Source organism: Salvelinus fontinalis, chromosome 26, assembly GCF_029448725.1.
Source record: "Salvelinus fontinalis isolate EN_2023a chromosome 26, ASM2944872v1, whole genome shotgun sequence".
Classification (NCBI taxonomy): domain Eukaryota; kingdom Metazoa; phylum Chordata; class Actinopteri; order Salmoniformes; family Salmonidae; genus Salvelinus; species Salvelinus fontinalis.
In genome coordinates, this window is record NC_074690.1 from 5,083,744 (window position 1) to 5,108,393 (window position 24,650).

The following is a 24,650-nucleotide window of genomic DNA, read 5'->3' on the forward strand; positions in this document are numbered from 1 at the left end:
ATCCGTGTGAGGCTGATGGAACTGTAGTGGACACACACTTGATCAAGATAGATTCTTCTGAAAAAGCTACTAAAATGTTTGCGTTATTTCAGTCTCATTAAATCTGTGTGCTACTTATTCCCCTCAAGGAGCTGACTCGGGACAGATCTCTGAGGAGACGTGGAACTTCCTCCACTCCATCCACGGAGGAGGTCCACTCGTAACAGTCCGGCCCAACGTCTCTCACACCAACGCATCTCACCCCGAACTAGAGGCCTCCTCGCAGTCTAAGGAGAAGATATAGGTGGAGACGTGCTACGTTTAAATCTACCTACATACCAACCCCCTAACAGGAAACTACCTACCTACCCCCTAACAGGAAACTACCTACCTACGGTACCTACCCCCTAACAGGAAACTACCTACCTACCCCCTAACAGGAAACTACCTACCTACCCCCTAACAGGAAACTACCTACCTACCCCCTAACAGGAAACTACCTACCTACGGTACCAACCCCCTAACAGGAAACTACCTACCTACCCCCTAACAGGAAACTACCTACCAACCCCCCTAACAGGAAACTACCTACCTACGGTACCAACCCCCTAACAGGAAACTACCTACCTACACACCAACAGGAAACTACCTACCTACGGTACCAACCCCCTAACAGGAAACTACCTACCTACCCCCTAACAGGAAACTACCTACCTACCCCCTAACAGGAAACTACCTACCTACGGTACCAACCCCCTAACAGGAAACTACCTACCTACCCCCTAACAGGAAACTACCTACCTACTGTACCAACCCCCTAACAGGAAACTACCTACCTACTGTACCAACCCCCTAACAGGAAACTACCTACCTACACACCAACAGGAAACTACCTACCTACACACCAACAGGAAACTACCTACCAACCCCCCTAACAGGAAACTACCTACCAACCCCCCTAACAGGAAACTACCTACCTACACACCAACAGGAAACTATCTACCTACCCCCTAACAGGAAACTACCTACCAACCCCCCTAACAGGAAACTACCTACCAACCCCCCTAACAGGAAACTACCTACCAACCCCCCTAACAGGAAACTACCTACCAACCCCCCTAACAGGAAACTACCTACCAACCCCCCTAACAGGAAACTACCTACCAACGGTACCTACCCCCTAACAGGAAACTACCTACCAACGGTACCTACCCACCAACAGGAAACTACCTACCTACCCACCAACAGGAAACTACCTACCAACGGTACCTACCCACCAACAGGAAACTACCTACCCACCAACAGGAAACTACCTACCAACCCCCTAACAGGAAACTACCTACCTACCTACCCCCTAACAGGAAACTACCTACCTACCAACCCCCTTAACAGGAAACTACCAACCCCCTAACAGAAACTACCTACCCCTTAACAGGAAACTACCTACCCCCTAACAGGAAACTACCTACCTACCAACCCCCTTAACAGGAAACTACCTACCTACCCACCCACCTACCAACCCCCTAACAGAAACTACCTACCCCTTAACAGGAAACTACCTACCCCCTAACAGGAACTACCTACCTACCCACCTACCAACCCCCTAACAGAAACTACCTACCTACCTACCCACCCACCTACCAACCCCCTAACAGAAACTACCTACCCCTTAACAGGAAACTACCTACCCCCTAACAGGAAACTACCTACCTACCAACCCCCTTAACAGGAAACTACCTACCTACCCACCCACCTACCAACCCCCTAACAGAAACTACCTACCCCTTAACAGGAAACTACCTACCCCCTAACAGGAAACTACCTACCTACCAACCCCCTTAACAGGAAACTACCTACCTACCCACCCACCTACCAACCCCCTAACAGAAACTACCAACCCCCTAACAGAAACTACCTACCTACCTACCCACCCACCTACCAACCCCCTAACAGAAACTACCTACCCCTTAACAGGAAACTACCTACCCCCTAACAGGAACTACCTACCTACCAACCCCCTAACAGGAAACTACCTACCTACCCCCTAACAGGAAACTACCTACCCCCTAACAGGAACTACCTACCTACCTAACCCCTAACAGGAAACTACCTACCTACCCCCTAACAGGAAACTACCTACCTACCCCCTAACAGAAAACGACCTACCTACCTACCCCCTAACAGAAAACGACCTACCTACCTACCCCCTAACAGAAAACGACCTACCTACCTACCCCCTAACAGAAAACGACCTACCTATCTACCCCCTAACAGAAAACGACCTACCTATCTACCCCCTAACAGAAAACGACCTACCTATCTACCCCCTAACAGGAAACGACCTACCTATCTACCCCCTAACAGGAAACTACCTACCTACCTACCTACCTACCAGCTAACAGGAAACTACCTACCTACCAACCCCCTAACAGGAACTACCTACCTACCCCCTAACAGGAAACTACCTACCTACCCCCTAACAGGAAACTACCTACCTACCCCCTACAGGAAACTACCTACCTACCCCCTAACAGGAAACTACCTACCTACCCCCTAACAGGAACTACCAACCCCCTAACAGGAACTACCTACCTACCAACCCCCTAACAGGAACTACCTACCTACCCCCTAACAGGAAACTACCTACCTACCCCCTACAGGAAACTACCTACCTACCCCCACCTACCAACCCCCTAACAGGAACTACCAACCCCCTAACAGGAATTACCTACCTACCAACCCCCTAACAGGAACTACCTACCTACCCCCTAACAGGAACTACCTACCTACCTTCTAACAGGAAACCCCCAAAACCAGCCCTGAGTAAAACAACAAAATGTTTTATTTTGCACTTTACTTTTTATTTAAAAATCATTCGAGCAAAGGATTTCCCTTCCTTGACCACTGGGCAGAAGAATAAACATGTTTGAAAATAACATGATGACATGTTTCTACATAAATGTATAAATATATAATTTCTAATAGCACTGTAGAATAATACATGGGAACTGTGTCTGGTAATTTCCAGAACCAAGCATTTATTAATTTTGTTTTTTGCCGGTAAAATCTCTCTCTTCACCAAAATGGAGACAATGTCACTCTATATCAGGGGGATGGGAAACTTTAATGGGGGTGGGGGCCACAAAGAAATCGTCACTCATTATGATTGGCTGTTCGTGGTTCTGCGTACCCACACATGCAATCAGAGCCGGCCATATCCTTTTGGGGGCCCGAAGGGAAATTTTGATGACCCCCGACCCCTTGCGAGCAAAACATTTTAGCGGCACCCTTCTTGACACTGGAGAGAAAGAATGTATGTTTTAGTTTATTTTCTGTAATTCTACACATTTTGCCATGCGGCGGTGAGAACATTTTTCAATTTTATAACAAATTTCATGCAATTCTAATAAAAAAAAATGCAACGTGGTAGAGAGAACATGTTTCAGTTTTACAGCTAATTTCCTGCAATTCTACACATTTTGCCATAGGGTGGAGATAAATGTTTGCCGTTTTTAATATGATATCTGAGAGAGTAATGAACCAAATCAACGGAGGGCCCCCCTTGGTCAGTAATTCAACCATGATTACTACACGTTTAGATAGCTGGCGAGACTAACTTACCACGTCGAAACATTTTTTTTAGCTGATATGGGCTAATTGAGTGACTGTCATTGACGGAACGGACATGACAAGGGAAGAAACTGCTGATGCATAACCAACATGTTGAAATGACACCTTGGTGTATTCCACTATTCTACCTAGCAACAGTAAGTTGAGACCCCGACTGAGTTCCCCAGGAGGGGGTTCTATATGATGTCACTCTTGTGTCTTGTGTGTCGCAAACGACAACAGAAGAATCACAATGCGTCTTACTGTAGATATCGAAATTGTTCTCTTTTTTTTAATACCTGTTCTAAGAAAATAACATATTGTCGAAGAAGTGAATGGTTATAAAAAGTTCCCGCTCTTACATTTTCCATAAAAGTGAAGAAGAGAAATCCGTCCACATATTTTAGAGACCCTCTTATTTGCAGACAAAATATAGCTGTTTTTAAAAGCTAATTTCCTACAATGCTACAGATTTTTGCCATGGCGTGTTCTTGTGCTATCTGATCAAACATAACAAAATCAATGGGGGCTCCATACCAAGACATTTGGGGAATTTTTGATTCTCCAGGTTTTTTTTTATTTTTTTTTAGTGGCGGCAAGTAAATGAATATAGGGGAAACACTGCTAAGGATATGTGTTTACACAGGCAGCCTAATTCTGATCTTTTTACACTAATTGGTCTTTTGACCAATCAGATCAGGTATTTTGCCAATAATTGGCCACAAGATCAGAATTGGGCTGCCTGTGTAAACTAAGTAATCTCAGAAAGGATTTGTATGTTTTTTTACTATAGTCTGGTTAAGATAAGTGGCACGCTCACACAATGTCTGATGTGTATTAGAATGTACTCGTGAGTCCAGGGGTGTATTCACTAGGATCCAAAAGGAATGAAACGGGGAGGGACCCCACCTATCTGAATGTGTCCAATATAAACTCTTTGTTTCTGTTGTAAAACCTGGTGTGTGTGTGACCTAATGAATACACCCCTGGTGTACTACAGTCCCAGAACTTCCTTGTTATTTACCTCCCATTGACCAGACCAGGGGGTGGATTTACCGTGTATCCCAAATGGCACCCTATTCCCTATATAGTGCACTGCTTCAGACCAGGGCCCTATGGCACCCTATTCCCTATATAGTGCACTACTTTAGACCAGAGAGCCCTATGGCACCCTATTCCCTATATAGTGCACTGCTTCAGACCAGGGCCCTATGGGGCATAGTGTTCCATTTGGGAGGCACGTATATGTTAATAGACTTTTTTTTGTATAAAATATGTGGCTGGCAGGCATGCTTTAGAGGGAACCCCACTCACTCAACCAGGGTTGGGGTCAATCCACATTTCAATTCAGGAGGTGAACTGAAATTCTAAATAAAATTTTCCTCAATGATTTGTCTGTGAGGGAAAAAAAGGTGGAAATAAAATGGGAATTGACCCCAACCCTGAAGTACGAATGATTTGAAAAACTTGATGGCCACATGTCACATTAAATTACATGTAAGCTGCCCACTCACTGCATAATATGTACACAATGAATCACAAACTTCTGTGGCTGTCTTTGTCTTTGAAATGTACAGAATTACACGACAAGCTATCAAATCATAATATTCATCAGTTTTGTCACTGAAGAAGCATTGACTTGTGTATAAGAGCATGGTGTTGCTTATGCTATGTGGTCACTGAAGAAGCATTGTTAAGAAATGCTGTAGGTATATGGAATACTGCATCCTGATTTGGAATGGCTGATATGATTCATTAAACACATCTGTTCTGATTCGGAATGGCTGATATGATTCATTAAACACATCTGTTCTGATTCGGAATGGCTGATATGATTCATTAAACACATCTGTTCTGATTCAGAATGGATGATATGATTCATTAAACACATCTGATATGATTCATTAAACACATCTATTCTGATTTGGAATGGCTGATATGATTCATTAAACACATCTGTTCTGATTCAGAATGGCTAATATGATTCATTAAACACATCTGTTATGATTCAGAATGGCTAATATGATTCATTAAACACATCTGTTCTGATTCAGAATGGATGATATGATTCATTAAACACATCTGTTATGATTCGGAATGGCTGACATGATTCTGGTTCCATTAAACACATCTGTTCTGATTCGGAATGGCTGATATGACTGGTTCTATGATTCTGTTGAACCCTGATGATGAAAGAACAGTGTAACCCAAACATGATTTCTCTTCACCTGTTTGTTTACCCAGCAACTTCATTTTAATAATAGTTATTGCAGTGCATGTTATGGTTTTATTAGATCAAAGTTGAACATTTTGTATGGAAACTTATGTTTAATTGAATTGTGGACCAAAACTCTTGTTGATCACAACTTTTTGTTTTGTTTTACCAACTAATCGGAAAATCTCTGAAATACTAATTTCATTATAAGCTACCGTTTATTTCTGGATTCTGACTAATAACATTATAGATATTGTTCGACTTTCAAGTGAGACATGGCATTGGTAGCCCGAGCTACACACAGCCTAGTCCAGGGGCCAAAGATGTCTTTACTGTTCTCCTTGCAACAGGAAAAATGTAGTATTTCATTTTGACAAGTTGTGGAACTAGGCAGAACACACACACACGGACCCGTTGACTGGATAGAAAATATGTCTGCTGCCGAGTGTGCAGCACACGATTTGCGGAAGTGAGGTGAGTGTAATTCTCTAGCTAGCTTCATAAACCATTTTTCAATAAACGATTAGTCGGTCGCAATCAAGTGTGATCAGAAGTGAAGCATAGACTTGTTATCAACTGAACATTTGAGTGAAGTCGACCAACAGTGAGGCCGTTATGCATGCTAATGCTTTAGGAAAGTTGTTTGGTCAGAACAATCGGCTAGGAGCCGCAGTTAGCAAGCAGCAGCCTAGCCACAGAAGGAACTATTCCGTTATTACATCTTTGGCCTAGCTTAGCTGTCCCTACTAGCTCATATTAGCTAGGCAACCGCTAATGTCCATCAACTAACGTTAGCTACCAATGTTAAAGCTATGCGATTATCAACTAACTTGCTTTAGTATTCGATAGCTTGTCAAATACTTTAATTTGCATATAAACCATTACTCCTTAGCGAACCATTACATTAAGACGAGTAAGAGTGATATATAACTACTAAATTCGGTAACTATCCTGTGCGCCAATGGTAATGTAACTAACCGCTAAGCTAGCTAGCTAACGTTACTACTTTTATTTCATGTAATAAAAACAAAGCTAACTTGTTAGCTAACGTTTTTTGTTATCCGGCCACTTGCTAACTTTGTGACAAAACGGATGAGAAGGGCAGACATTTGTTGGCAGTAGCAATCAGTTTATGGTGCAAAATGCATCAGGGTGCGACCAAGTTGGCACATTTTGTCTGCTTTCTGCAGCCTTTTTCTGGGTTGGTTAGCATGTGGGATAACGGTTCGATAGCGGCGACACACTCCAGCTCATGTTAGTCAGCTAGTTTGCATTGGTATAAGATTAACACAATACCACGGAGTAGTTAGCCGAGTTCTCTGGTACAATAGTAGCTACCGTATTTGGTGCTAGCCAACGAACTACTTATGTGTTATCCAACTTTGGTCTTGTCTGTGCTCCCTGCCTCTCGGCGTTAGTGCCATGCCGGGGATTTGGTGTAGTCAGTCAGGTCCGCTGAATGGAGAGATATGGTGAAGAAGTAAAGATGAGGGGTGAGAACAAAAACTAACCAAATACTCCACTGTTTACTCTATTGAATTAGTGAAGTTGGATCACAAATCTACGTGCTACTAGCTACTCCACCGTTACCTATACCAGTCAGCTAACTATCAGCTTTCCTTTCACACGCGGTTTAATTCGTTTTGTTGTTGAAAATTTCTGTACACGGTTTTAAAACCTAGCTTTCAAACGACTTGGATAACTGTCATGACGGGTAGAATTAGAAAAGCTATTGTAAGCACGTCTCAATTGAAAGTTGATGTCATGCAACGCACCCTGGGCAGGAAGTAATTTACGCTTGACGTATAAAACTTACACTTGGGAGTCGTTGAAATGATGTCTAGTGCTGCCGCGTCTAATGTTTACATGTTGCCAGACACTTGCCACAGATAGTTGGCTAGGCCAGCTGAATTTACCAAACACGCTGTGCCTGAAATGGAATCCAATTCCATGCTACATAGTGCACTACTTCTGATCAGAGCCCTATTTAGTGCTTAGGGCTCTGGTCAGAAGTAGTGCACTATATAGTGAATAGGGTTGCCATTTGTGACGTAAGCACATTAACATCATGGGAAATTGATCCACTGGCCTACCTGTTGCCCATCCCTTCCCTGCATAATGCCTCAAAGACCCTCTGCCTGCATGAGCAAATGTCTGTCTGTCTGTCTGTCTGACAACACCCCCCTTCTGTCTGTCTGTCTGTCTGTCTGTCTGTCTGTCTGTCTGTCTGACAACACCCCCCTTCTGCCTGTCTGTCTGACAACACCCCCCTTCTGCCTGTCTGTCTGACAACACCCCCCTTCTGTCTGTCTGTCTGACAACACCCCCCTTCTGTCTGTCTGACAACACCCCTCCTCTATGGGGTGGTGTGTGTCGATGGCTCTGTGGGGTGGGTGGGTGTGTCAAATAAAATGTTATTTGTCACATACACGTGTTTAGCAGATGTTATTGCGAGTGTAGCGAAATGCTTGTGTTTCTAGTGCCAACAGTGCTGTAAAATCTAACAAGTAATATCTAACATTTTCACAACATATACCAAATACACACAACTCTAAAGTAAAGGAATGGAATTAAGAATATATGGACGAGCAATGTCAGAGCGGCATAGTAAATACATATGAGATGAGTAATACAACACTAAGATACAGTATAATAGTATAGAATATAGTATATCCATATGAGATGAGTAATACATAGACAGATACAGTAGAATAGTATAGAATACAGTATATACATATGAGATGAGTAATACATAGACAGATACAGTAGAATAGTATAGAATACAGTATATACATATGAGATGAGTAATACATACAGTAAGATACAGTATAATAGTATAGAATATAGTATATCCATATGAGATGAGTAATACATAGACAGATACAGTAGAATAGTATAGAATACAGTATATACATATGAGATGAGTAATACATACAGTAAGATACAGTAGAATAGTATAGAATACAGTATATACATATGAGATGAGTAATACTTTATGGGGTGGTGGTGTAGAGAGCTCTATGGGGTGGTGGTGGTGGTGTAGAGAGCTCTATGGGGTGGTGGTGGTGTAGAGAGCTCTATGGGGTGGTGGTGGTGGTGTAGAGAGCTCTATGGGGGGGTGGTGGTGTAGAGAGCTCTATGGGGTGGTGGTGGTGGTGTAGAGAGCTCTATGGGGGGGTGGTGGTGTAGAGAGCTCTATGGGTTGGTGGTGGTGTAGAGAGCTCTTTGGGGTGGTGGTGGTGTAGAGAGCTCTATGGGGTGGTGGTAGTGGTGTAGAGAGCTCTATGGGGTGGTGATGGTGGTGTAGAGAGCTCTATGGGGTGGTGGTGGTGTAGAGAGCTCTATGGGGTGGTGGTGGTGTAGAGAGCTCTATGGGGTGGTGGTAGTGGTGTAGAGAGCTCTATGGGGTGGTGGTGGTGGTGTAGAGAGCTCTATGGGGGGGTGGTGGTGTAGAGAGCTCTATGGGGTGGTGGTGGTGGTGGTGTAGAGAGCTCTATGGGGTGGTGATGGTGTGTAGAGAGCTCTATGGGGTGGTGGTGTAGAGAGCTCTATGGGGTGGTGGTGGTGGTGTAGAGAGCTCTATGGGGTGGTGGTGGTGGTGTAGAGAGCTCTATGGGGTGGTGGTGTAGAGAGCTCTATGGGGTGGTGGTGGTGGTGGTGTAGAGAGCTCTATGGGGTGGTGGTGGTGGTGGTGTAGAGAGCTCTATGGGGTGGTGGTGGTATAGAGAGCTCTATGGGGGGTGGTGGTGTAGAGAGCTCTATGGGGGGGTGGTGGTGTAGAGAGCTCTATGGGGTGGTGGTGGTGGTGGTGTAGAGAGCTCTATGGGGTGGTGGTGGTGGTGTAGAGAGCTCTATGGGGTGGTGGTGGTGGTGTAGAGAGCTCTATGGGGTGGTGGTGGTGGTGTAGAGAGCTCTATGGGGGGGTGGTGGTGTAGAGAGCTCTATGGGGTGGTGGTGGTGTAGAGAGCTCTATGGGGTGGTGGTGGTGGTGTAGAGAGCTCTATGGGGTGGTGGTGGTGGTGGTGTAGAGAGCTCTATGGGGTGGTGGTGTAGAGAGCTCTATGGGGTGGTGGTGGTGGTGTAGAGAGCTCTATGGGGGGGTGGTGGTGTAGAGAGCTCTATGGGGGGTGGTGTGTAGAGAGCTCTATGAGGGGTGGTGGTGGTGTAGAGAGCTCTATGGGGTGGTGGTGGTGTAGAGAGCTCTATGGGGTGGTGGTGGTGGTGTGTAGAGAGCTCTATGGGGTGGTGGTGTAGAGAGCTCTATGGGTGGTGGTGGTGTAGAGAGCTCTATGGGGGGGTGGTGGTGTAGAGAGCTCTATGGGGGGGTGGTGGTGTAGAGAGCTCTATGGGGTGGTGGTGGTGTAGAGAGCTCTATGGGGTGGTGGTGGTGTAGAGAGCTCTATGGGGTGGTGGTGTGTAGAGAGCTCTATGGGGTGGTGGTGGTGTAGAGAGCTCTATGGGGTGGTGGTGGTGGTGTGTAGAGAGCTCTATGGGGTGGTGGTGTAGAGAGCTCTATGGGTGGTGGTGGTGTAGAGAGCTCTATGGGGGGGTGGTGGTGTAGAGAGCTCTATGGGGGGGTGGTGGTGTAGAGAGCTCTATGGGTTGGTGGTGGTGTAGAGAGCTCTTTGGGGTGGTGGTGGTGTAGAGAGCTCTATGGGGTGGTGGTGGTGTAGAGAGCTCTATGGGGTGGTGGTGGTGTAGAGAGCTCTATGGGGGATGGTGGTGGTGTAGAGAGCTCTATGGGGGATGGTGGTGGTGTAGAGAGCTCTATGGGGTGGTGGTGTAGAGAGCTCTATGGGGGATGGTGGTGGTGTAGAGAGCTCTATGGGGGGTGGTGGTGTAGAGAGCTCTATGGGGGATGGTGGTGGTGTAGAGAGCTCTATGGGGTGGTGGTGTAGAGAGCTCTATGGGGGATGGTGGTGGTGTAGAGAGCTCTATGGGGTGGTGGTGGTGTAGAGAGCTCTATGGGGGATGGTGGTGGTGTAGAGAGCTCTATGGGGGGTGGTGGTGTAGAGAGCTCTATGGGGTGGTGGTGTAAATGCTGAATACAACAGGTGTAGTAGACCTTACAGTGAAATGCTGAATACAACAGGTGTAGTAGACCTCACAGTGAAATGCTGAATACAACAGGTGTAGTAGACCTTACAGTGAAATGCTGAATACAACAGGTGTAATAGACCTCACAGTGAAATGCTGAATACAACAGGTGTAGTAGACCTTACAGTGAAATGCTGAATACAACAGGTATAGTAGACCTCACAGTGAAATGCTGAATACAACAGGTGTAGTAGACCTTACAGTGAAATGCTGAATACAACAGGTGTAGTAGACCTCACAGTGAAATGCTTAATACAACAGGTGTAGTAGACCTCACAGTGAAATGCTGAATACAACAGGTGTAGACCTTACAGTGAAATGCTGAATACAACAGGTGTAGTAGACCTCACAATGAAATGCTGAATACAACAGGTGTAGTAGACCTCACAGTGAAATGCTGAATACAACAGGTGTAGTAGACCTTACAGTGAAATGCTGAATACAACAGGTATAGTAGACCTCACAGTGAAATGCTGAATACAACAGGTGTAGTAGACCTTACAGTGAAATGCTGAATACAACAGGTGTAGTAGACCTCACAGTGAAATGCTGAATACAACAGGTGTAGTAGACCTCACAGTGAAATGCTGAATACAACAGGTGTAGTAGACCTTACAGTGAAATGCTGAATATAACAGGTGTAGTAGACCTCACAATGAAATGCTGAATACAACAGGTGTAGTAGACCTCACAGTGAAATGCTGAATACAACAGGTGTAGTAGACCTCACAGTGAAATGCTGAATACAACAGGTGTAGTAGACCTCACAGTGAAATGCTGAATACAACAGGTGTAGTAGACCTCACAGTGAAATGCTGAATACAACAGGTGTAGTAGACCTTACAGTGAAATGCTGAATACAACAGGTGTAGTAGACCTCACAGTGAAATGCTGAATACAACAGGTGTAGTAGACCTCACAGTGAAATGCTGAATACAACAGGTGTAGTAGACCTCACAGTGAAATGCTGAATACAACAGGTGTAGTAGACCTTACAGTGAAATGCTGAATACAACAGGTGTAGTAGACCTCACAGTGAAATGCTGAATACAACAGGTGTAGTAGACCTCACAGTGAAATGCTGAATACAACAGGTGTAGTAGACATTACAGTGAAATGCTGAATACAACAGGTGTAGTAGACCTTACAGTGAAATGCTGAATACAAGGCTATATACAGTAGCGAGGCTATATACAGTAGAGGTGATATACAGTAGAGAGGCGATATACAGTAGAGAGGCTATATACAGTAGAGAGGCTATATACAGTAGAGAGGCTATATACAGTAGAGAGGCGATATACAGTAGAGAGGCGATATACAGTAGTGAGGCGATATACAGTAGAGAGGCTATATACAATAGAGAGGCTATATAAAGTAGTGAGGCTTATTACAGTAGAGAGGCTATATACAGTAGAGAGGCTATATACAGTAGAGGGGCTATATACAGTAGAGGGGCTATATACAGTAGAGGGGCTATATACAGTAGAGAGGCTTATTACAGTAGAGAGGCTATATACAGTAGAGCGGCTTATTACAGTAGAGAGGCTATATACAGTAGAGAGGCTATATACAGTAGAGAGGCTATATACAGTAGCTATATACAGTAGAGGCTATATACAGTAGAGAGGCTATATACATTAGAGGCTATATACAGTAGAGAGGCTATATACAGTAGAGAGGCGATATACAGTAGAGAGGCGATATACAGTAGAGAGGCGATATACAGTAGAGGCGATATACAGTAGAGAGGCGATATACAGTAGAGAGGCTATATACAGTAGAGAGGCTATATACAGTAGAGAGGCGATATACAGTAGAGAGGCGATATACAGTAGAGGCTATATACAGTAGACAGGCTATATACAGTAGAGAGGCTACATACAGTAGAGAGGCTACATACAGTAGAGAGGCTACATACAGTAGAGAGGCTATATACAGTAGTGAGGCTTATTACAGTAGTGAGGCTATATACAGTAGAGAGGCTATATACAGTAGAGAGGCTATATACAGTAGAGAGACTATATACAGTAGAGAGGCTTATTACAGTAGAGAGGCTATATACAGGAGAAGCTATATACAGTAGAGAGGCTATATACAGTAGAGAGGCTATATACAGTAGAGAGGCTATATACAGTAGCGAGGCTATATACAGTAGCGGGGCTATAAAAGTAGAGGCTACTGACAGAGACACCGGTTAGTCAGGCTGATTGAGGTAGTATGTACATGTAGATAGGGTTAAAGTGACTATTCATATTTTGATGAACAGAGAGTAGCAGTAACGTAAAAGAGGGGTTGGCGGGTGGTGGGTGGGACACAATACAGATATCCCGGTTAGCCAATGTGCGGGAGCACTGGTTGGTCGGGCCAATTGAGGTAGTATGTACATGAATGTATAGTTAAAGTGACTGTGCATATAATATTAAATTTAACATCGGTGCCCAGTAGCACAGATTCATATTTGTGTTATTGACAGACTAAACAGCTGTGCACGATCATTGTGTTTTATAATGTAATATACTTTTATAATAAACTTGATACACTTTGGTTTAATAGGTCACGAGTGGCGCAGCGGTCTAAGGCACTGCATCTCAGTGCAAAAGGAGTCACTACAGTCCCTGGTTCGAATCCAGGCTGCATCACATCCGGATGTCATTGGGAGTACCATAGGGCGGCGCACAATTGGCCCAGCGTCGTCCGGGTTTGGCCGGGGTAGGCCTTTATTGTAAATAAGAATTTGTTCTTAACTGACTTGCCTACTTTAATAAAGGTAAAAAAAAAAAAATGTACGTAATAATTATTAATAAAGTATCTGTTTGACACCCAAATGAGATATTAACCATCCTCCTGTGACCCAACTCAACAACCTTAACTGGCAACTCTCACATACCCAGGGGCCCACTTTGGGTCCAGACCCATCACCAGGGGCCCACTTAGGGTCCAGACCCATCACCAGGGGCCCACTTTGGGTCCAGACCCATCACCAGGGGCCCACTTTGGGTCCAGACCCATACCCAGGGGCCCACTTTGGGTCCAGACCCATCACCAGGGGCCCACTTTGGGTCCAGACCCATACCCAGGGGCCCACTTTGGGTCCAGACCCATACCCAGGGGCCCACTTTGGGTCCAGACCCATCACCAGGGGCCCACTTTGGGGCCAGACCCATACCCAGGGGCCCACTTTGGGTCCAGACCCATCATTTAAAGAAGCACTGATTTAAACTATTGGCCTGTTCTAAATGCCTTGTAGGAAACGGAGTTTACAAGCCCAATTCTTTAAAGGCTATTGTTTTCGTGGTCAAGGGCTTTTAAGTGAGTCGTAGTGATTGATAAAGAGACCGAGAAGGTTTTGAGGTGAGAGTTTATGCAGCAAGGGTACTTTTCCCATACGGTGGCGCACAATTGGCCCGGCGTCGTCCGGGTTTGGCCGGGGGTAGGCCGTCCATTGTAAATAACAATTTGTTCTTAACTGACTTGCCTAGTTAAATAAAAGGTAAAAATTTTGTTCCCGGTTGTAATTGATGTCGAGTTCTGTGTTCTACCATGGGACGGCCGCTTCCCATTCAGAAGGCAATGGTTAAAATGGCCCCCCCCCCGTCAATTAGGATCGCTACATCCCATTCAGAAGGCAATGGTTAAAATGGCCCCCCCCCCCGTCAATTAGGATCGCTACATCCCATTCAGAAGGCAATGGTTAAAATGGCCCCCCCCCCGTCAATTAGGATCGCTACATCCCATTCAGAAGGCAATGGTTAAAATGGCCCCCCCCCCGTCAATTAGGATCGCTACATCCCATTCAGAAGGCAATGGTTAAAATGGCCCCCCCCCCCGTCAATTAGGATCGCTACATCCCATTCAGAAGGCAATGGTTAAAATGGCCCCCCCCCCGTCAATTAGGATCGCTACATCCCATTCAGAAGGCAATGGTTAAAATGGCCCCCCCCCCCGTCAATTAGGATCGCTACATCCCATTCAGAAGGCAATGGTTAAAATGGCCCCCCCCCCCGTCAATTAGGATCGCTACATCCCATTCAGAAGGCAATGGTTAAAATGGCCCCCCCCCCGTCAATTAGGATCGCTACATCCCATTCAGAAGGCAATGGTTAAAATGGCCCCCCCCCCCGTCAATTAGGATCGCTACATCCCATTCAGAAGGCAATGGTTAAAATGGCCCCCCCCCCGTCAATTAGGATCGCTACATCCCATTCAGAAGGCAATGGTTAAAATGGCCCCCCCCCGTCAATTAGGATCGCTACATCCCATTCAGAAGGCAATGGTTAAAATGGCCCCCCCCCCGTCAATTAGGATCGCTACATCCCATTCAGAAGGCAATGGTTAAAATGGCCCCCCCCCCCGTCAATTAGGATCGCTACATCCCATTCAGAAGGCAATGGTTAAAATGGCCCCCCCCCCGTCAATTAGGATCGCTACATCCCATTCAGAAGGCAATGGTTAAAATGGCCCCCCCCCCCGTCAATTAGGATCGCTACATCCCATTCAGAAGGCAATGGTTAAAATGGCCCCCCCCCCGTCAATTAGGATCGCTACATCCCATTCAGAAGGCAATGGTTAAAATGGCCCCCCCCCCGTCAATTAGGATCGCTACATCCCATTCAGAAGGCAATGGTTAAAATGGCCCCCCCCCCCCGTCAATTAGGATCGCTACATCCCATTCAGAAGGCAATGGTTAAAATGGCCCCCCGTCAAAGGTTGTGTACTCGGCTTACATAAGGAATTGAGAGGCATGTGTGCCATTGGGCCCTGGTAAAAAAAGTAGAACACTAAATAGGGAATAGGTTGCCATTTGGGACAGAACCTGTCTCAGATCAGACTGAATGCCAGTGTGACGCTTATGTTCCCACCAGTCCAGATGTATTGGGGTATAGCCGAGACTAACTACTATTATGTATGAGACACTTGAGTCAGCTCACACAAACACGTTTTTAGGAAGGTTAGGTCTGAATGACAATGCATCATACCCACAGGAAGGAAATGAACACACACACACACACAGTACTCTACCCTATTTTAGGACAGGCATCAATAGGCAGTTATTGACTGATGAAGTGATAGTGTGTGTCATCATGTCCACTGTTCCTCTGCTTGGCTACCTGGGTAGTGGAGATACAGGGTGTGTTCTACCTGGGTAGTGGAGACAAAGGATGTGTTCTACCTGGGTAGTGGAGACAAAGGATGTGTTCTACCTGGGTAGTGGAGACAAAGGATGTGTTCTACCTGGGTAGTGGAGACAAAGGGTGTGTTCTACCTGGGTAGTAGAGACAAAGGGTGTGTTCTACCTGGGTAGTGGAGACAAAGGGTGTGTTCTACCTGGGTAGTAGAGACAAAGGATGCGTTCTACCTGGGTAGTGGAGACAGGATGTGTTCTACCTGGGTAGTGGAGACAAAGGATGTGTTCTACCTGGGTAGTGGAGACAAAGGATGTGTTCTACCTGGGTAGTGGAGACAAAGGATGTGTTCTACCTGGGTAGTGGAGATACAGGATGTGTTCTACCTGGGTAGTAGAGACAAAGGATGTGTTCTACCTGGGTAGTGGAGACAAAGGATGTGTTCTACCTGGGTAGTGGAGACAAAGGATGTGTTCTACCTGGGTAGTGGAGACAAAGGGTGTGTTCTACCTGGGTAGTAGAGACAAAGGGTGTGTTCTACCTGGGTAGTGGAGATACAGGATGTGTTCTACCTGGGTAGTGGAGACAGGATGTGTTCTACCTGGGTAGTAGAGACAAAGGATGTGTTCTACCTGGGTAGTGGAGACAAAGGATGTTATCTACCTGGGTAGTGGAGATACAGGATGTGTTCTACCTGGGTAGTGGAGACAGGATGTGTTCTACCTGGGTAGTAGAGACAAAGGATGTGTTCTACCTGGGTAGTGGAGACAAAGGATGTGTTCTACCTGGGTAGTAGAGACAAAGGATGCATTCTACCTGGGTAGTGGAGACAGGATGTGTTCTACCTGGGTAGTGGAGACAAAGGATGTGTTCTACCTGGGTAGTGGAGACAAAGGATGTGTTCTACCTGGGTAGTGGAGACAAAGGATGTGTTCTACCTGGGTAGTGGAGATACAGGATGTGTTCTACCTGGGTAGTAGAGACAAAGGATGTGTTCTACCTGGGTAGTGGAGACAAAGGATGTGTTCTACCTGGGTAGTGGAGACAAAGGATGTGTTCTACCTGGGTAGTGGAGACAAAGGATGTGTTCTACCTGGGTAGTGGAGACAAAGGGTGTGTTCTACCTGGGTAGTAGAGACAAAGGGTGTGTTCTACCTGGGTAGTGGAGATACAGGATGTGTTCTACCTGGGTAGTGGAGACAGGATGTGTTCTACCTGGGTAGTAGAGACAAAGGATGTGTTCTACCTGGGTAGTGGAGACAAAGGATGTTATCTACCTGGGTAGTGGAGACAGGATGTGTTCTACCTGGGTAGTGGAGACAAAGGATGTGTTCTACCTGGGTAGTGGAGACAAAGGATGTGTTCTACCTGGGTAGTGGAGACAAAGGATGTGTTCTACCTGGGTAGTGGAGACAAAGGATGTGTTCTACCTGGGTAGTGGAGATACAGGATGTGTTCTACCTGGGTAGTGGAGACAGGATGTGTTCTACCTGGGTAGTAGAGACAAAGGATGTGTTCTACCTGGGTAGTGGAGACAAAGGATGTGTTCTACCTGGGTAGTGGAGACAAAGGATGTGTTCTACCTGGGTAGTGGAGACAAAGGATGTGTTCTACCTGGGTAGTGGAGACAAAGGATGTGTTCTACCTGGGTAGTGGAGATACAGGATGTGTTCTACCTGGGTAGTAGAGACAAAGGATGTGTTCTACCTGGGTAGTAGAGACAAAGGATGTGTTCTACCTGGGTAGTAGAGATAAAGGATGTGTTCTACCTGGGTAGTGGAGATACAGGATGTGTTCTACCTGGGTAGTAGAGACAAAGGATGTGTTCTACCTGGGTAGTGGAGATACAGGATGTGTTCTACCTGGGTAGTAGAGACAAAGGGTGTGTTCTACCTGGGTAGTGGAGATACAGGATGTGTTCTACCTGGGTAGTGGAGACAGGATGTGTTCTACCTGGGTAGTAGAGACAAAGGATGTGTTCTACCTGGGTAGTGGAGACAAAGGATGTGTTCTACCTGGGTAGTGGAGACAAAGGATGTGTTCTACCTGGGTAGTGGAGACAAAGGATGTGTTCTACCTGGGTAGTGGAGACAAAGGATGTGTTCTACCTGGGTAGTAGAGACAAAGTCCAGCAAGAGTCCGTCAAAGAACAAGAAGTCACCAAACCACAGAAGAAGATTAAAATACGTGGTTTTTGGTGATGGCATTATGGGAAAGCTAGCAACTTGTAAACAATTACCCATTTCTATAAGCAAGTCATATTTTTATAGTAGTGTTAAATAATAAACATTGGCTGTTAAGTAAATCATATTTTGACTGTTGCCTCCCGTTTTAAGTTTATTGTGATGGTAAGGACGTTTGTGTTTGATAATTATTAGGTGGAGGTCACTAGCTACAGTGGTATCTTCAACCTAGCCTAGCTTTTAGCAAGCTACATTGATATATTCAATCTAACCTAGTTTTTAGATATCTACAGTATAATCTTCAACCTAGCCTAGTTTTTAGCTAGCTACAGTATAATCTTCAACCTAGCCTAGGGTTTAGCTAGCTACAGTATAATCTTCAACCTAGCCTAGTTTTTAGCTAGCTACAGTATAATCTTCAACCTAGCCTAGGGTTTAGCTAGCTAAAGTATAATCTTCAACCTAGCCTAGGGTTTAGCTAGCTACAGTATAATCTTCAACCTAGCCTAGGGTTTAGCTAGCTACAGTATAATCTTCAACCTAGCCTAGTTTTTAGCTAGCTACAGTATAATCTTCAACCTAGCCTAGTTTTTAGCTAGCTACAGTATAATCTTCAACCTAGCCTAGGGTTTAGCTAGCTACAGTATAATCTTCAACCTAGCCTAGGGTTTAGCTAGCTACAGTATAATCTTCAACCTAGCCTAGTTTTTAGCTAGCTACAGTATAATCTTCAACCTAGCCTAGTTTTTAGCTAGCTACAGTATAATCTTCAACCTAGCCTAGTTTTTAGCTAGCTACAGTATAATCTTCAACCTAGCCTAGTTTTTAGCTAGCTACAGTATAATCTTCAACCTAGCCTAGTTTTTAGCTAGCTACAGTGGTATCCTCAACCTAGCCTAGTTTTTAGCTAGCTACAGTATAATCTTCAATCTAACCTAGTTTTTAGCTATCTACAGTATAATCTTCAACCTAGCCTAGCGTTTAGCTAGCTGCTCTAAGCTAGCTTGACTTGCTAGAAAGTTAATTACTTGTTTCTCTAACATTTATTATCGTCTTAAAACAATGTTTCGCCTGTCTTGAAATGAAAAGGTAAAGTTTTGACATCTCCCAAAATAAATGCTATCTCCAACGGGAGACTAGGCTGTCCGTCTTGCATTGTGAAACCCTATCCTACGCTCTCCGTCCAGTAGTGGAATAAAATTGCATGAAGGGCACGTACGGCGTAATGAAATGCGTCACGATGTAAACGGGGCGTCAGATTACTAGCGTTTTTCAAGTGCAACATTAGTAACGGGGTTTTTTGGGAATCCCTGACCACGAGAGAGACGAGGTCTGTGTTCCAAATGGCACCCTATTCCCTATATAGTGCACTACTTTAGACCAAAGAGCCCTATGGCACCCTATTCCCTATAAAGTGCACTACTTTAGACCAAAGAGCCCTATGGCACCCTATTCCCTATTATAGTGCACTACTTTAGACCAGAGAGCCCTTTGGCCCTTTAAAAAGTAGTGCGCTATATAGGGAATAGGGTACCATTTGGGATGCGACTTGTTTCCCCAGACAGACTCACAGCTGAAGCATCAAAGCTGGGCTGACATTTGATTCTTTGAACACGAGATGAAAGAGATACTGCCCTTTATTCACCCTCTGTCAGTCTACAGTTGAAGTCGGAAGTTTACTTAGACCTTATCCAAATATATTTAAACTCAATTTTTCACATTTCCTGACATTGAATCCTAGGAAAAATGTTTCTGTCTTAGGTCAATTAGGATCGCTACTTTATTTTAAGAATGTGAAATGTCAGAATAATAGTAGAGAGAATAATTTATTTCAGCTTTTATTTCTTTCATCACAATCCAAGTGGGTCAGAAGTTTACGTACACTCAATTAGTATTTGGTAGCATTGCCTTTAAATTGTTTAACTTGGGTCAAACGTTTCGGGTAGCCTTCCACAAGCTTCCCACAATAGGTTGGGTGAATTTTGGCCCATTCCTCCTGACAGAGCTGGTGTAACTGAGTCAGGTTTGTAGGCCTCCTTGCTCGCACACGCTTTTTCAGTTCTGCCCACACATTTTTTATGGGATTGAGGTCAGGGCTTTGTGATGGCCACTCCAATACCTTGACTTTGTTGTCCTTAAGCCATTTTGCCATAACTTTGGTAGTATGCTTGGGGTCATTGTTCATTTGGAAGACCCATTTGCGACCAAGCTTTAACTTCCTGACTGATGTCTTGAGATGTTGCTTCAATGTATCCACATAATTTTCCGTCCTCATGATGCCATCTATTTTGTGAAGTGCACCAGTCCCTCCTACAGCAAAGCACCCCCACAACATGATGCTGCCACCTCCATGCTTCACGGTTTGGATGGTGTTCTTCGGCTTGCAAGCCACCCCCTTTTTCCTCCAAACAAAACAATGGTCATTATGGCCAAACAGTTCTATTTTTGTTTCATCAGACCAGAGGACATTTCTCCAAAAAGTACGATCTTTGTCCCCATGTGCAGTTGCAAACCGTAGTCTGGCTTTTTATGGCCGTTTTGGAGCAGAGCGGCCTTTCAGGTTATGTCAATATAGGGACTCGTTTTACTGTGGATATAGATACTTTTGTACCTGTTTCCTCGAGCATCTTCACAAGGTCCTTTGCTGCTGTTCTGGGATTGATTTGCACTTTTCGCACTTTTCGCACCAAAGTACGCGGTATGACGGCTGCGTGGTCCCATGATGTTTATACTCGGGTACTATTGTTTGTACAGATGAACGTGGTACCTTCAGGCGTTTGGAATTTGCTCCCAAGGATGAACCAGACAATTTTTTTCTGAGGTCTTGGCGGATTTCTATTGATTTTCCCATGATTTCAAGCAAAGAGGCACTGAGTTTGAAGGTAGGCCTTGAAATACATCCACAGGTACACCTCCAATTGACACAAATGATGTCAATTAGCCTATCAGAATCTTCTAAAGCCATGACATCATTCTCTGGAATTTTCCAAGCTGTTTAAATGCACAGTCAACTTAGTGGATGTAAACTTCTGATTCACTGGAATTGTGATTAAGTGAAATAATCTGTCTGTAAACAATTGTTGGAAAAATTACTTGTGTCATGCACAAAGTAGATGTCCTAACCGACTTGCCAAAACTATAGTTTTTTAACAAGAAATTTGTGGAGTGGTTTGAAAAACGAGTTTTAATGACTCCAACCTAAGTGTACGTAAACTTTCGACTTCAACTGTAGCATCTCTGATTCTCTTACCTTATTCACCCTCTGTCAGTATAGCATCTCCCATCGCTGACCCTTATTCACCCTCTGTCAGTCTGTCAGTATAGCATCTCCCATCGCTGACCCTTATTCACCCTCTGTCAGTATAGCATCTCTCAACACTGACCCTTATTCACCCTCTGTCACTATAGCATCTCCCATCGCTGACCCTTATTCACCCTCTGTCACTATAGCATCTCCCATCGCTGACCCTTATTCACCCTCTGTCACTATAGCATCTCCCATCGCTGACCCTTATTCACCCTCTGTCAGTATAGCATCTCCCAACGCTGACCCTTATTCACCCTCTGTCACTATAGCATCTCCCATCGCTGACCCTTATTCACCCTCTGTCACTATAGCATCTCCCATCGCTGACCCTTATTCACCCTCTGTCAGTATAGCATCTCTCATCGCTGACCCTTATTCACCCTCTGTCAGTCTGTCAGTATAGCATCTCCCAACGCTGACCCTTATTCACCCTCTGTCAGTATAGCATCTCCCATCGCTGACCCTTATTCACCCTCTGTCAGTTTGTCAGTATAGCATCTCCCAACGCTGACCCTTATTCACCCTCTGTCAGTATAACATCTCCCATCGCTGACCCTTATTCACCCTCTGTCAGTATAGCATCTCCCAACGCTGACCCTTATTCACCCTCTGTCAGTATAGCATCTCCCATCGCTGACCCTTATTCACCCTCTGTCAGTATAGCATCTCCCATCGCTGACCCTTATTCACCCTCTGTCAGTCTGTCAGTATAGCATCTCTCAACACTGACTCTTATTCACCCTCTGTCAGTATAGCATCTCCCAACGCTGACCCTTATTCACCCTCTGTCAGTATAGCATCTCCCAACGCTGACCCTTATTCACCCTCTGTCAGTATAGCATCTCCCATCGCTGACCCTTATTCACCCTCTGTCAGTCTGTCAGTATAGCATCTCCCATCGCTGACCCTTGTTCACCCTCTGTCAGTATAGCATCTCCCATCGCTGACCCTTATTCACCCTCTGTCAGTCTGTCAGTATAGCATCTCCCATCGCTGACCCTTATTCACCCTCTGTCAGTATAGCATCTCCCATCGCTGACCCTTATTCACCCTCTGTCAGTATAGCATCTCCCATCGCTGACCCTTATTCACCCTCTGTCAGTATAGCATCTCCCATCGCTGACCCTTATTCACCCTCTGTCAGTCTGTCAGTATAGCATCTCCCAACACTGACCCTTATTCACCCTCTGTCAGTATAGCATCTCCCATCGCTGACCCTTATTCACCCTCTGTCAGTATAACATCTCCCATCGCTGACCCTTATTCACCCTCTGTCAGTATAGCATCTCCCAACGCTGACCCTTATTCACCCTCTGTCAGTATAGCATCTCCCATCGCTGACCCTTATTCACCCTCTGTCAGTATAGCATCTCCCATCGCTGACCCTTATTCACCCTCTGTCAGTCTGTCAGTATAGCATCTCCCAACACTGACCCTTATTCACCCTCTGTCAGTATAGCATCTCCCATCGCTGACCCTTATTCACCCTCTGTCAGTATAGCATCTCCCATCGCTGACCCTTATTCACCCTCTGTCAGTCTGTCAGTATAGCATCTCCCAACGCTGACCCTTATTCTCCCTCTGTCAGTATAGCATCTCTCAACGCTGACCCTTATTCACCCTCTGTCAGTATAGCATCTCCCAACGCTGACCCTTATTCACCCTCTGTCAGTATAGCATCTCCCATCGCTGACCCTTATTCACCCTCTGTCAGTATAGCATCTCCCATCGCTGACCCTTATTCACCCTCTGTCAGTCTGTCAGTATAGCATCTCCCAACACTGACCCTTATTCACCCTCTGTCAGTATAGCATCTCCCATCGCTGACCCTTATTCACCCTCTGTCAGTATAGCATCTCCCATCGCTGACCCTTATTCACCCTCTGTCAGTCTGTCAGTATAGCATCTCCCAACGCTGACCCTTATTCTCCCTCTGTCAGTATAGCATCTCTCAACGCTGACCCTTATTCACCCTCTGTCAGTATAGTATCTCCCAACGCTGACCCTTATTCACCCTCTGTCAGTATAGCATCTCCCATCGCTGACCCTTATTCACCCTCTGTCAGTATAGCATCTCCCAACGCTGACCCTTATTCACCCTCTGTCAGTATAGCATCTCCCAACGCTGACCCTTATTCACCCTCTGTCAGTCTGTCAGTATAGCATCTCCCAACGCTGACCCTTATTCACCCTCTGTCAGTATAGCATCTCCCATCGCTGACCCTTATTCACCCTCTGTCAGTATAGCATCTCCCAACGCTGACCCTTATTCACCCTCTGTCAGTATAGCATCTCCCATCGCTGACCCTTATTCACCCTCTGTCAGTATAGCATCTCCCATCGCTGACCCTTATTCACCCTCTGTCAGTATAGCATCTCCCAACGCTGACCCTTATTCACCCTCTGTCAGTATAGCATCTCCCATCGCTGACCCTTATTCACCCTCTGTCAGTATAGCATCTCCCATCGCTGACCCTTATTCACCCTCTGTCAGTATAGCATCTCCCATCGCTGACCCTTATTCACCCTCTGTCAGTCTGTCAGTATAGCATCTCCCAACACTGACCCTTATTCACCCTCTGTCAGTATAGCATCTCCCATCGCTGACCCTTATTCACCCTCTGTCAGTATAGCATCTCCCATCGCTGACCCTTATTCACCCTCTGTCAGTCTGTCAGTATAGCATCTCCCAACGCTGACCCTTATTCTCCCTCTGTCAGTATAGCATCTCTCAACGCTGACCCTTATTCACCCTCTGTCAGTATAGCATCTCCCAACGCTGACCCTTATTCACCCTCTGTCAGTATAGCATCTCCCATCGCTGACCCTTATTCACCCTCTGTCAGTATAGCATCTCCCATCGCTGACCCTTATTCACCCTCTGTCAGTCTGTCAGTATAGCATCTCCCAACACTGACCCTTATTCACCCTCTGTCAGTATAGCATCTCCCATCGCTGACCCTTATTCACCCTCTGTCAGTATAGCATCTCCCATCGCTGACCCTTATTCACCCTCTGTCAGTCTGTCAGTATAGCATCTCCCAACGCTGACCCTTATTCTCCCTCTGTCAGTATAGCATCTCTCAACGCTGACCCTTATTCACCCTCTGTCAGTATAGTATCTCCCAACGCTGACC

The 24,650-nt window shown here is 45.4% G+C and overlaps 2 protein-coding genes across 3 annotated transcripts in view; both read left to right on the plus strand.

The window, feature by feature from the left end:
- Nucleotides 1-5,362, plus strand: part of LOC129823577 (ubiquitin carboxyl-terminal hydrolase 33-like) — a 110,015-nt gene extending 104,653 nt beyond the window's left edge. The window contains exon 24 of the mRNA XM_055882417.1: nucleotides 129-5,362. Within this exon, the coding sequence (XP_055738392.1) occupies nucleotides 129-283 (155 nt within the window). The 3' untranslated portion in view covers nucleotides 284-5,362. The remainder of the gene's footprint in view (nucleotides 1-128) is intronic.
- A 533-nt stretch (nucleotides 5,363-5,895) lies between these two features.
- The window catches only part of LOC129823576 (ZZ-type zinc finger-containing protein 3-like), an 84,629-nt gene continuing 65,874 nt past the window's right edge, over nucleotides 5,896-24,650 (plus strand). For both annotated transcript variants that reach the window (XM_055882415.1, XM_055882416.1), the window contains exon 1: nucleotides 5,896-6,277. The gene's annotated coding sequence lies outside the window, so the exon portion shown is untranslated. The remainder of the gene's footprint in view (nucleotides 6,278-24,650) is intronic.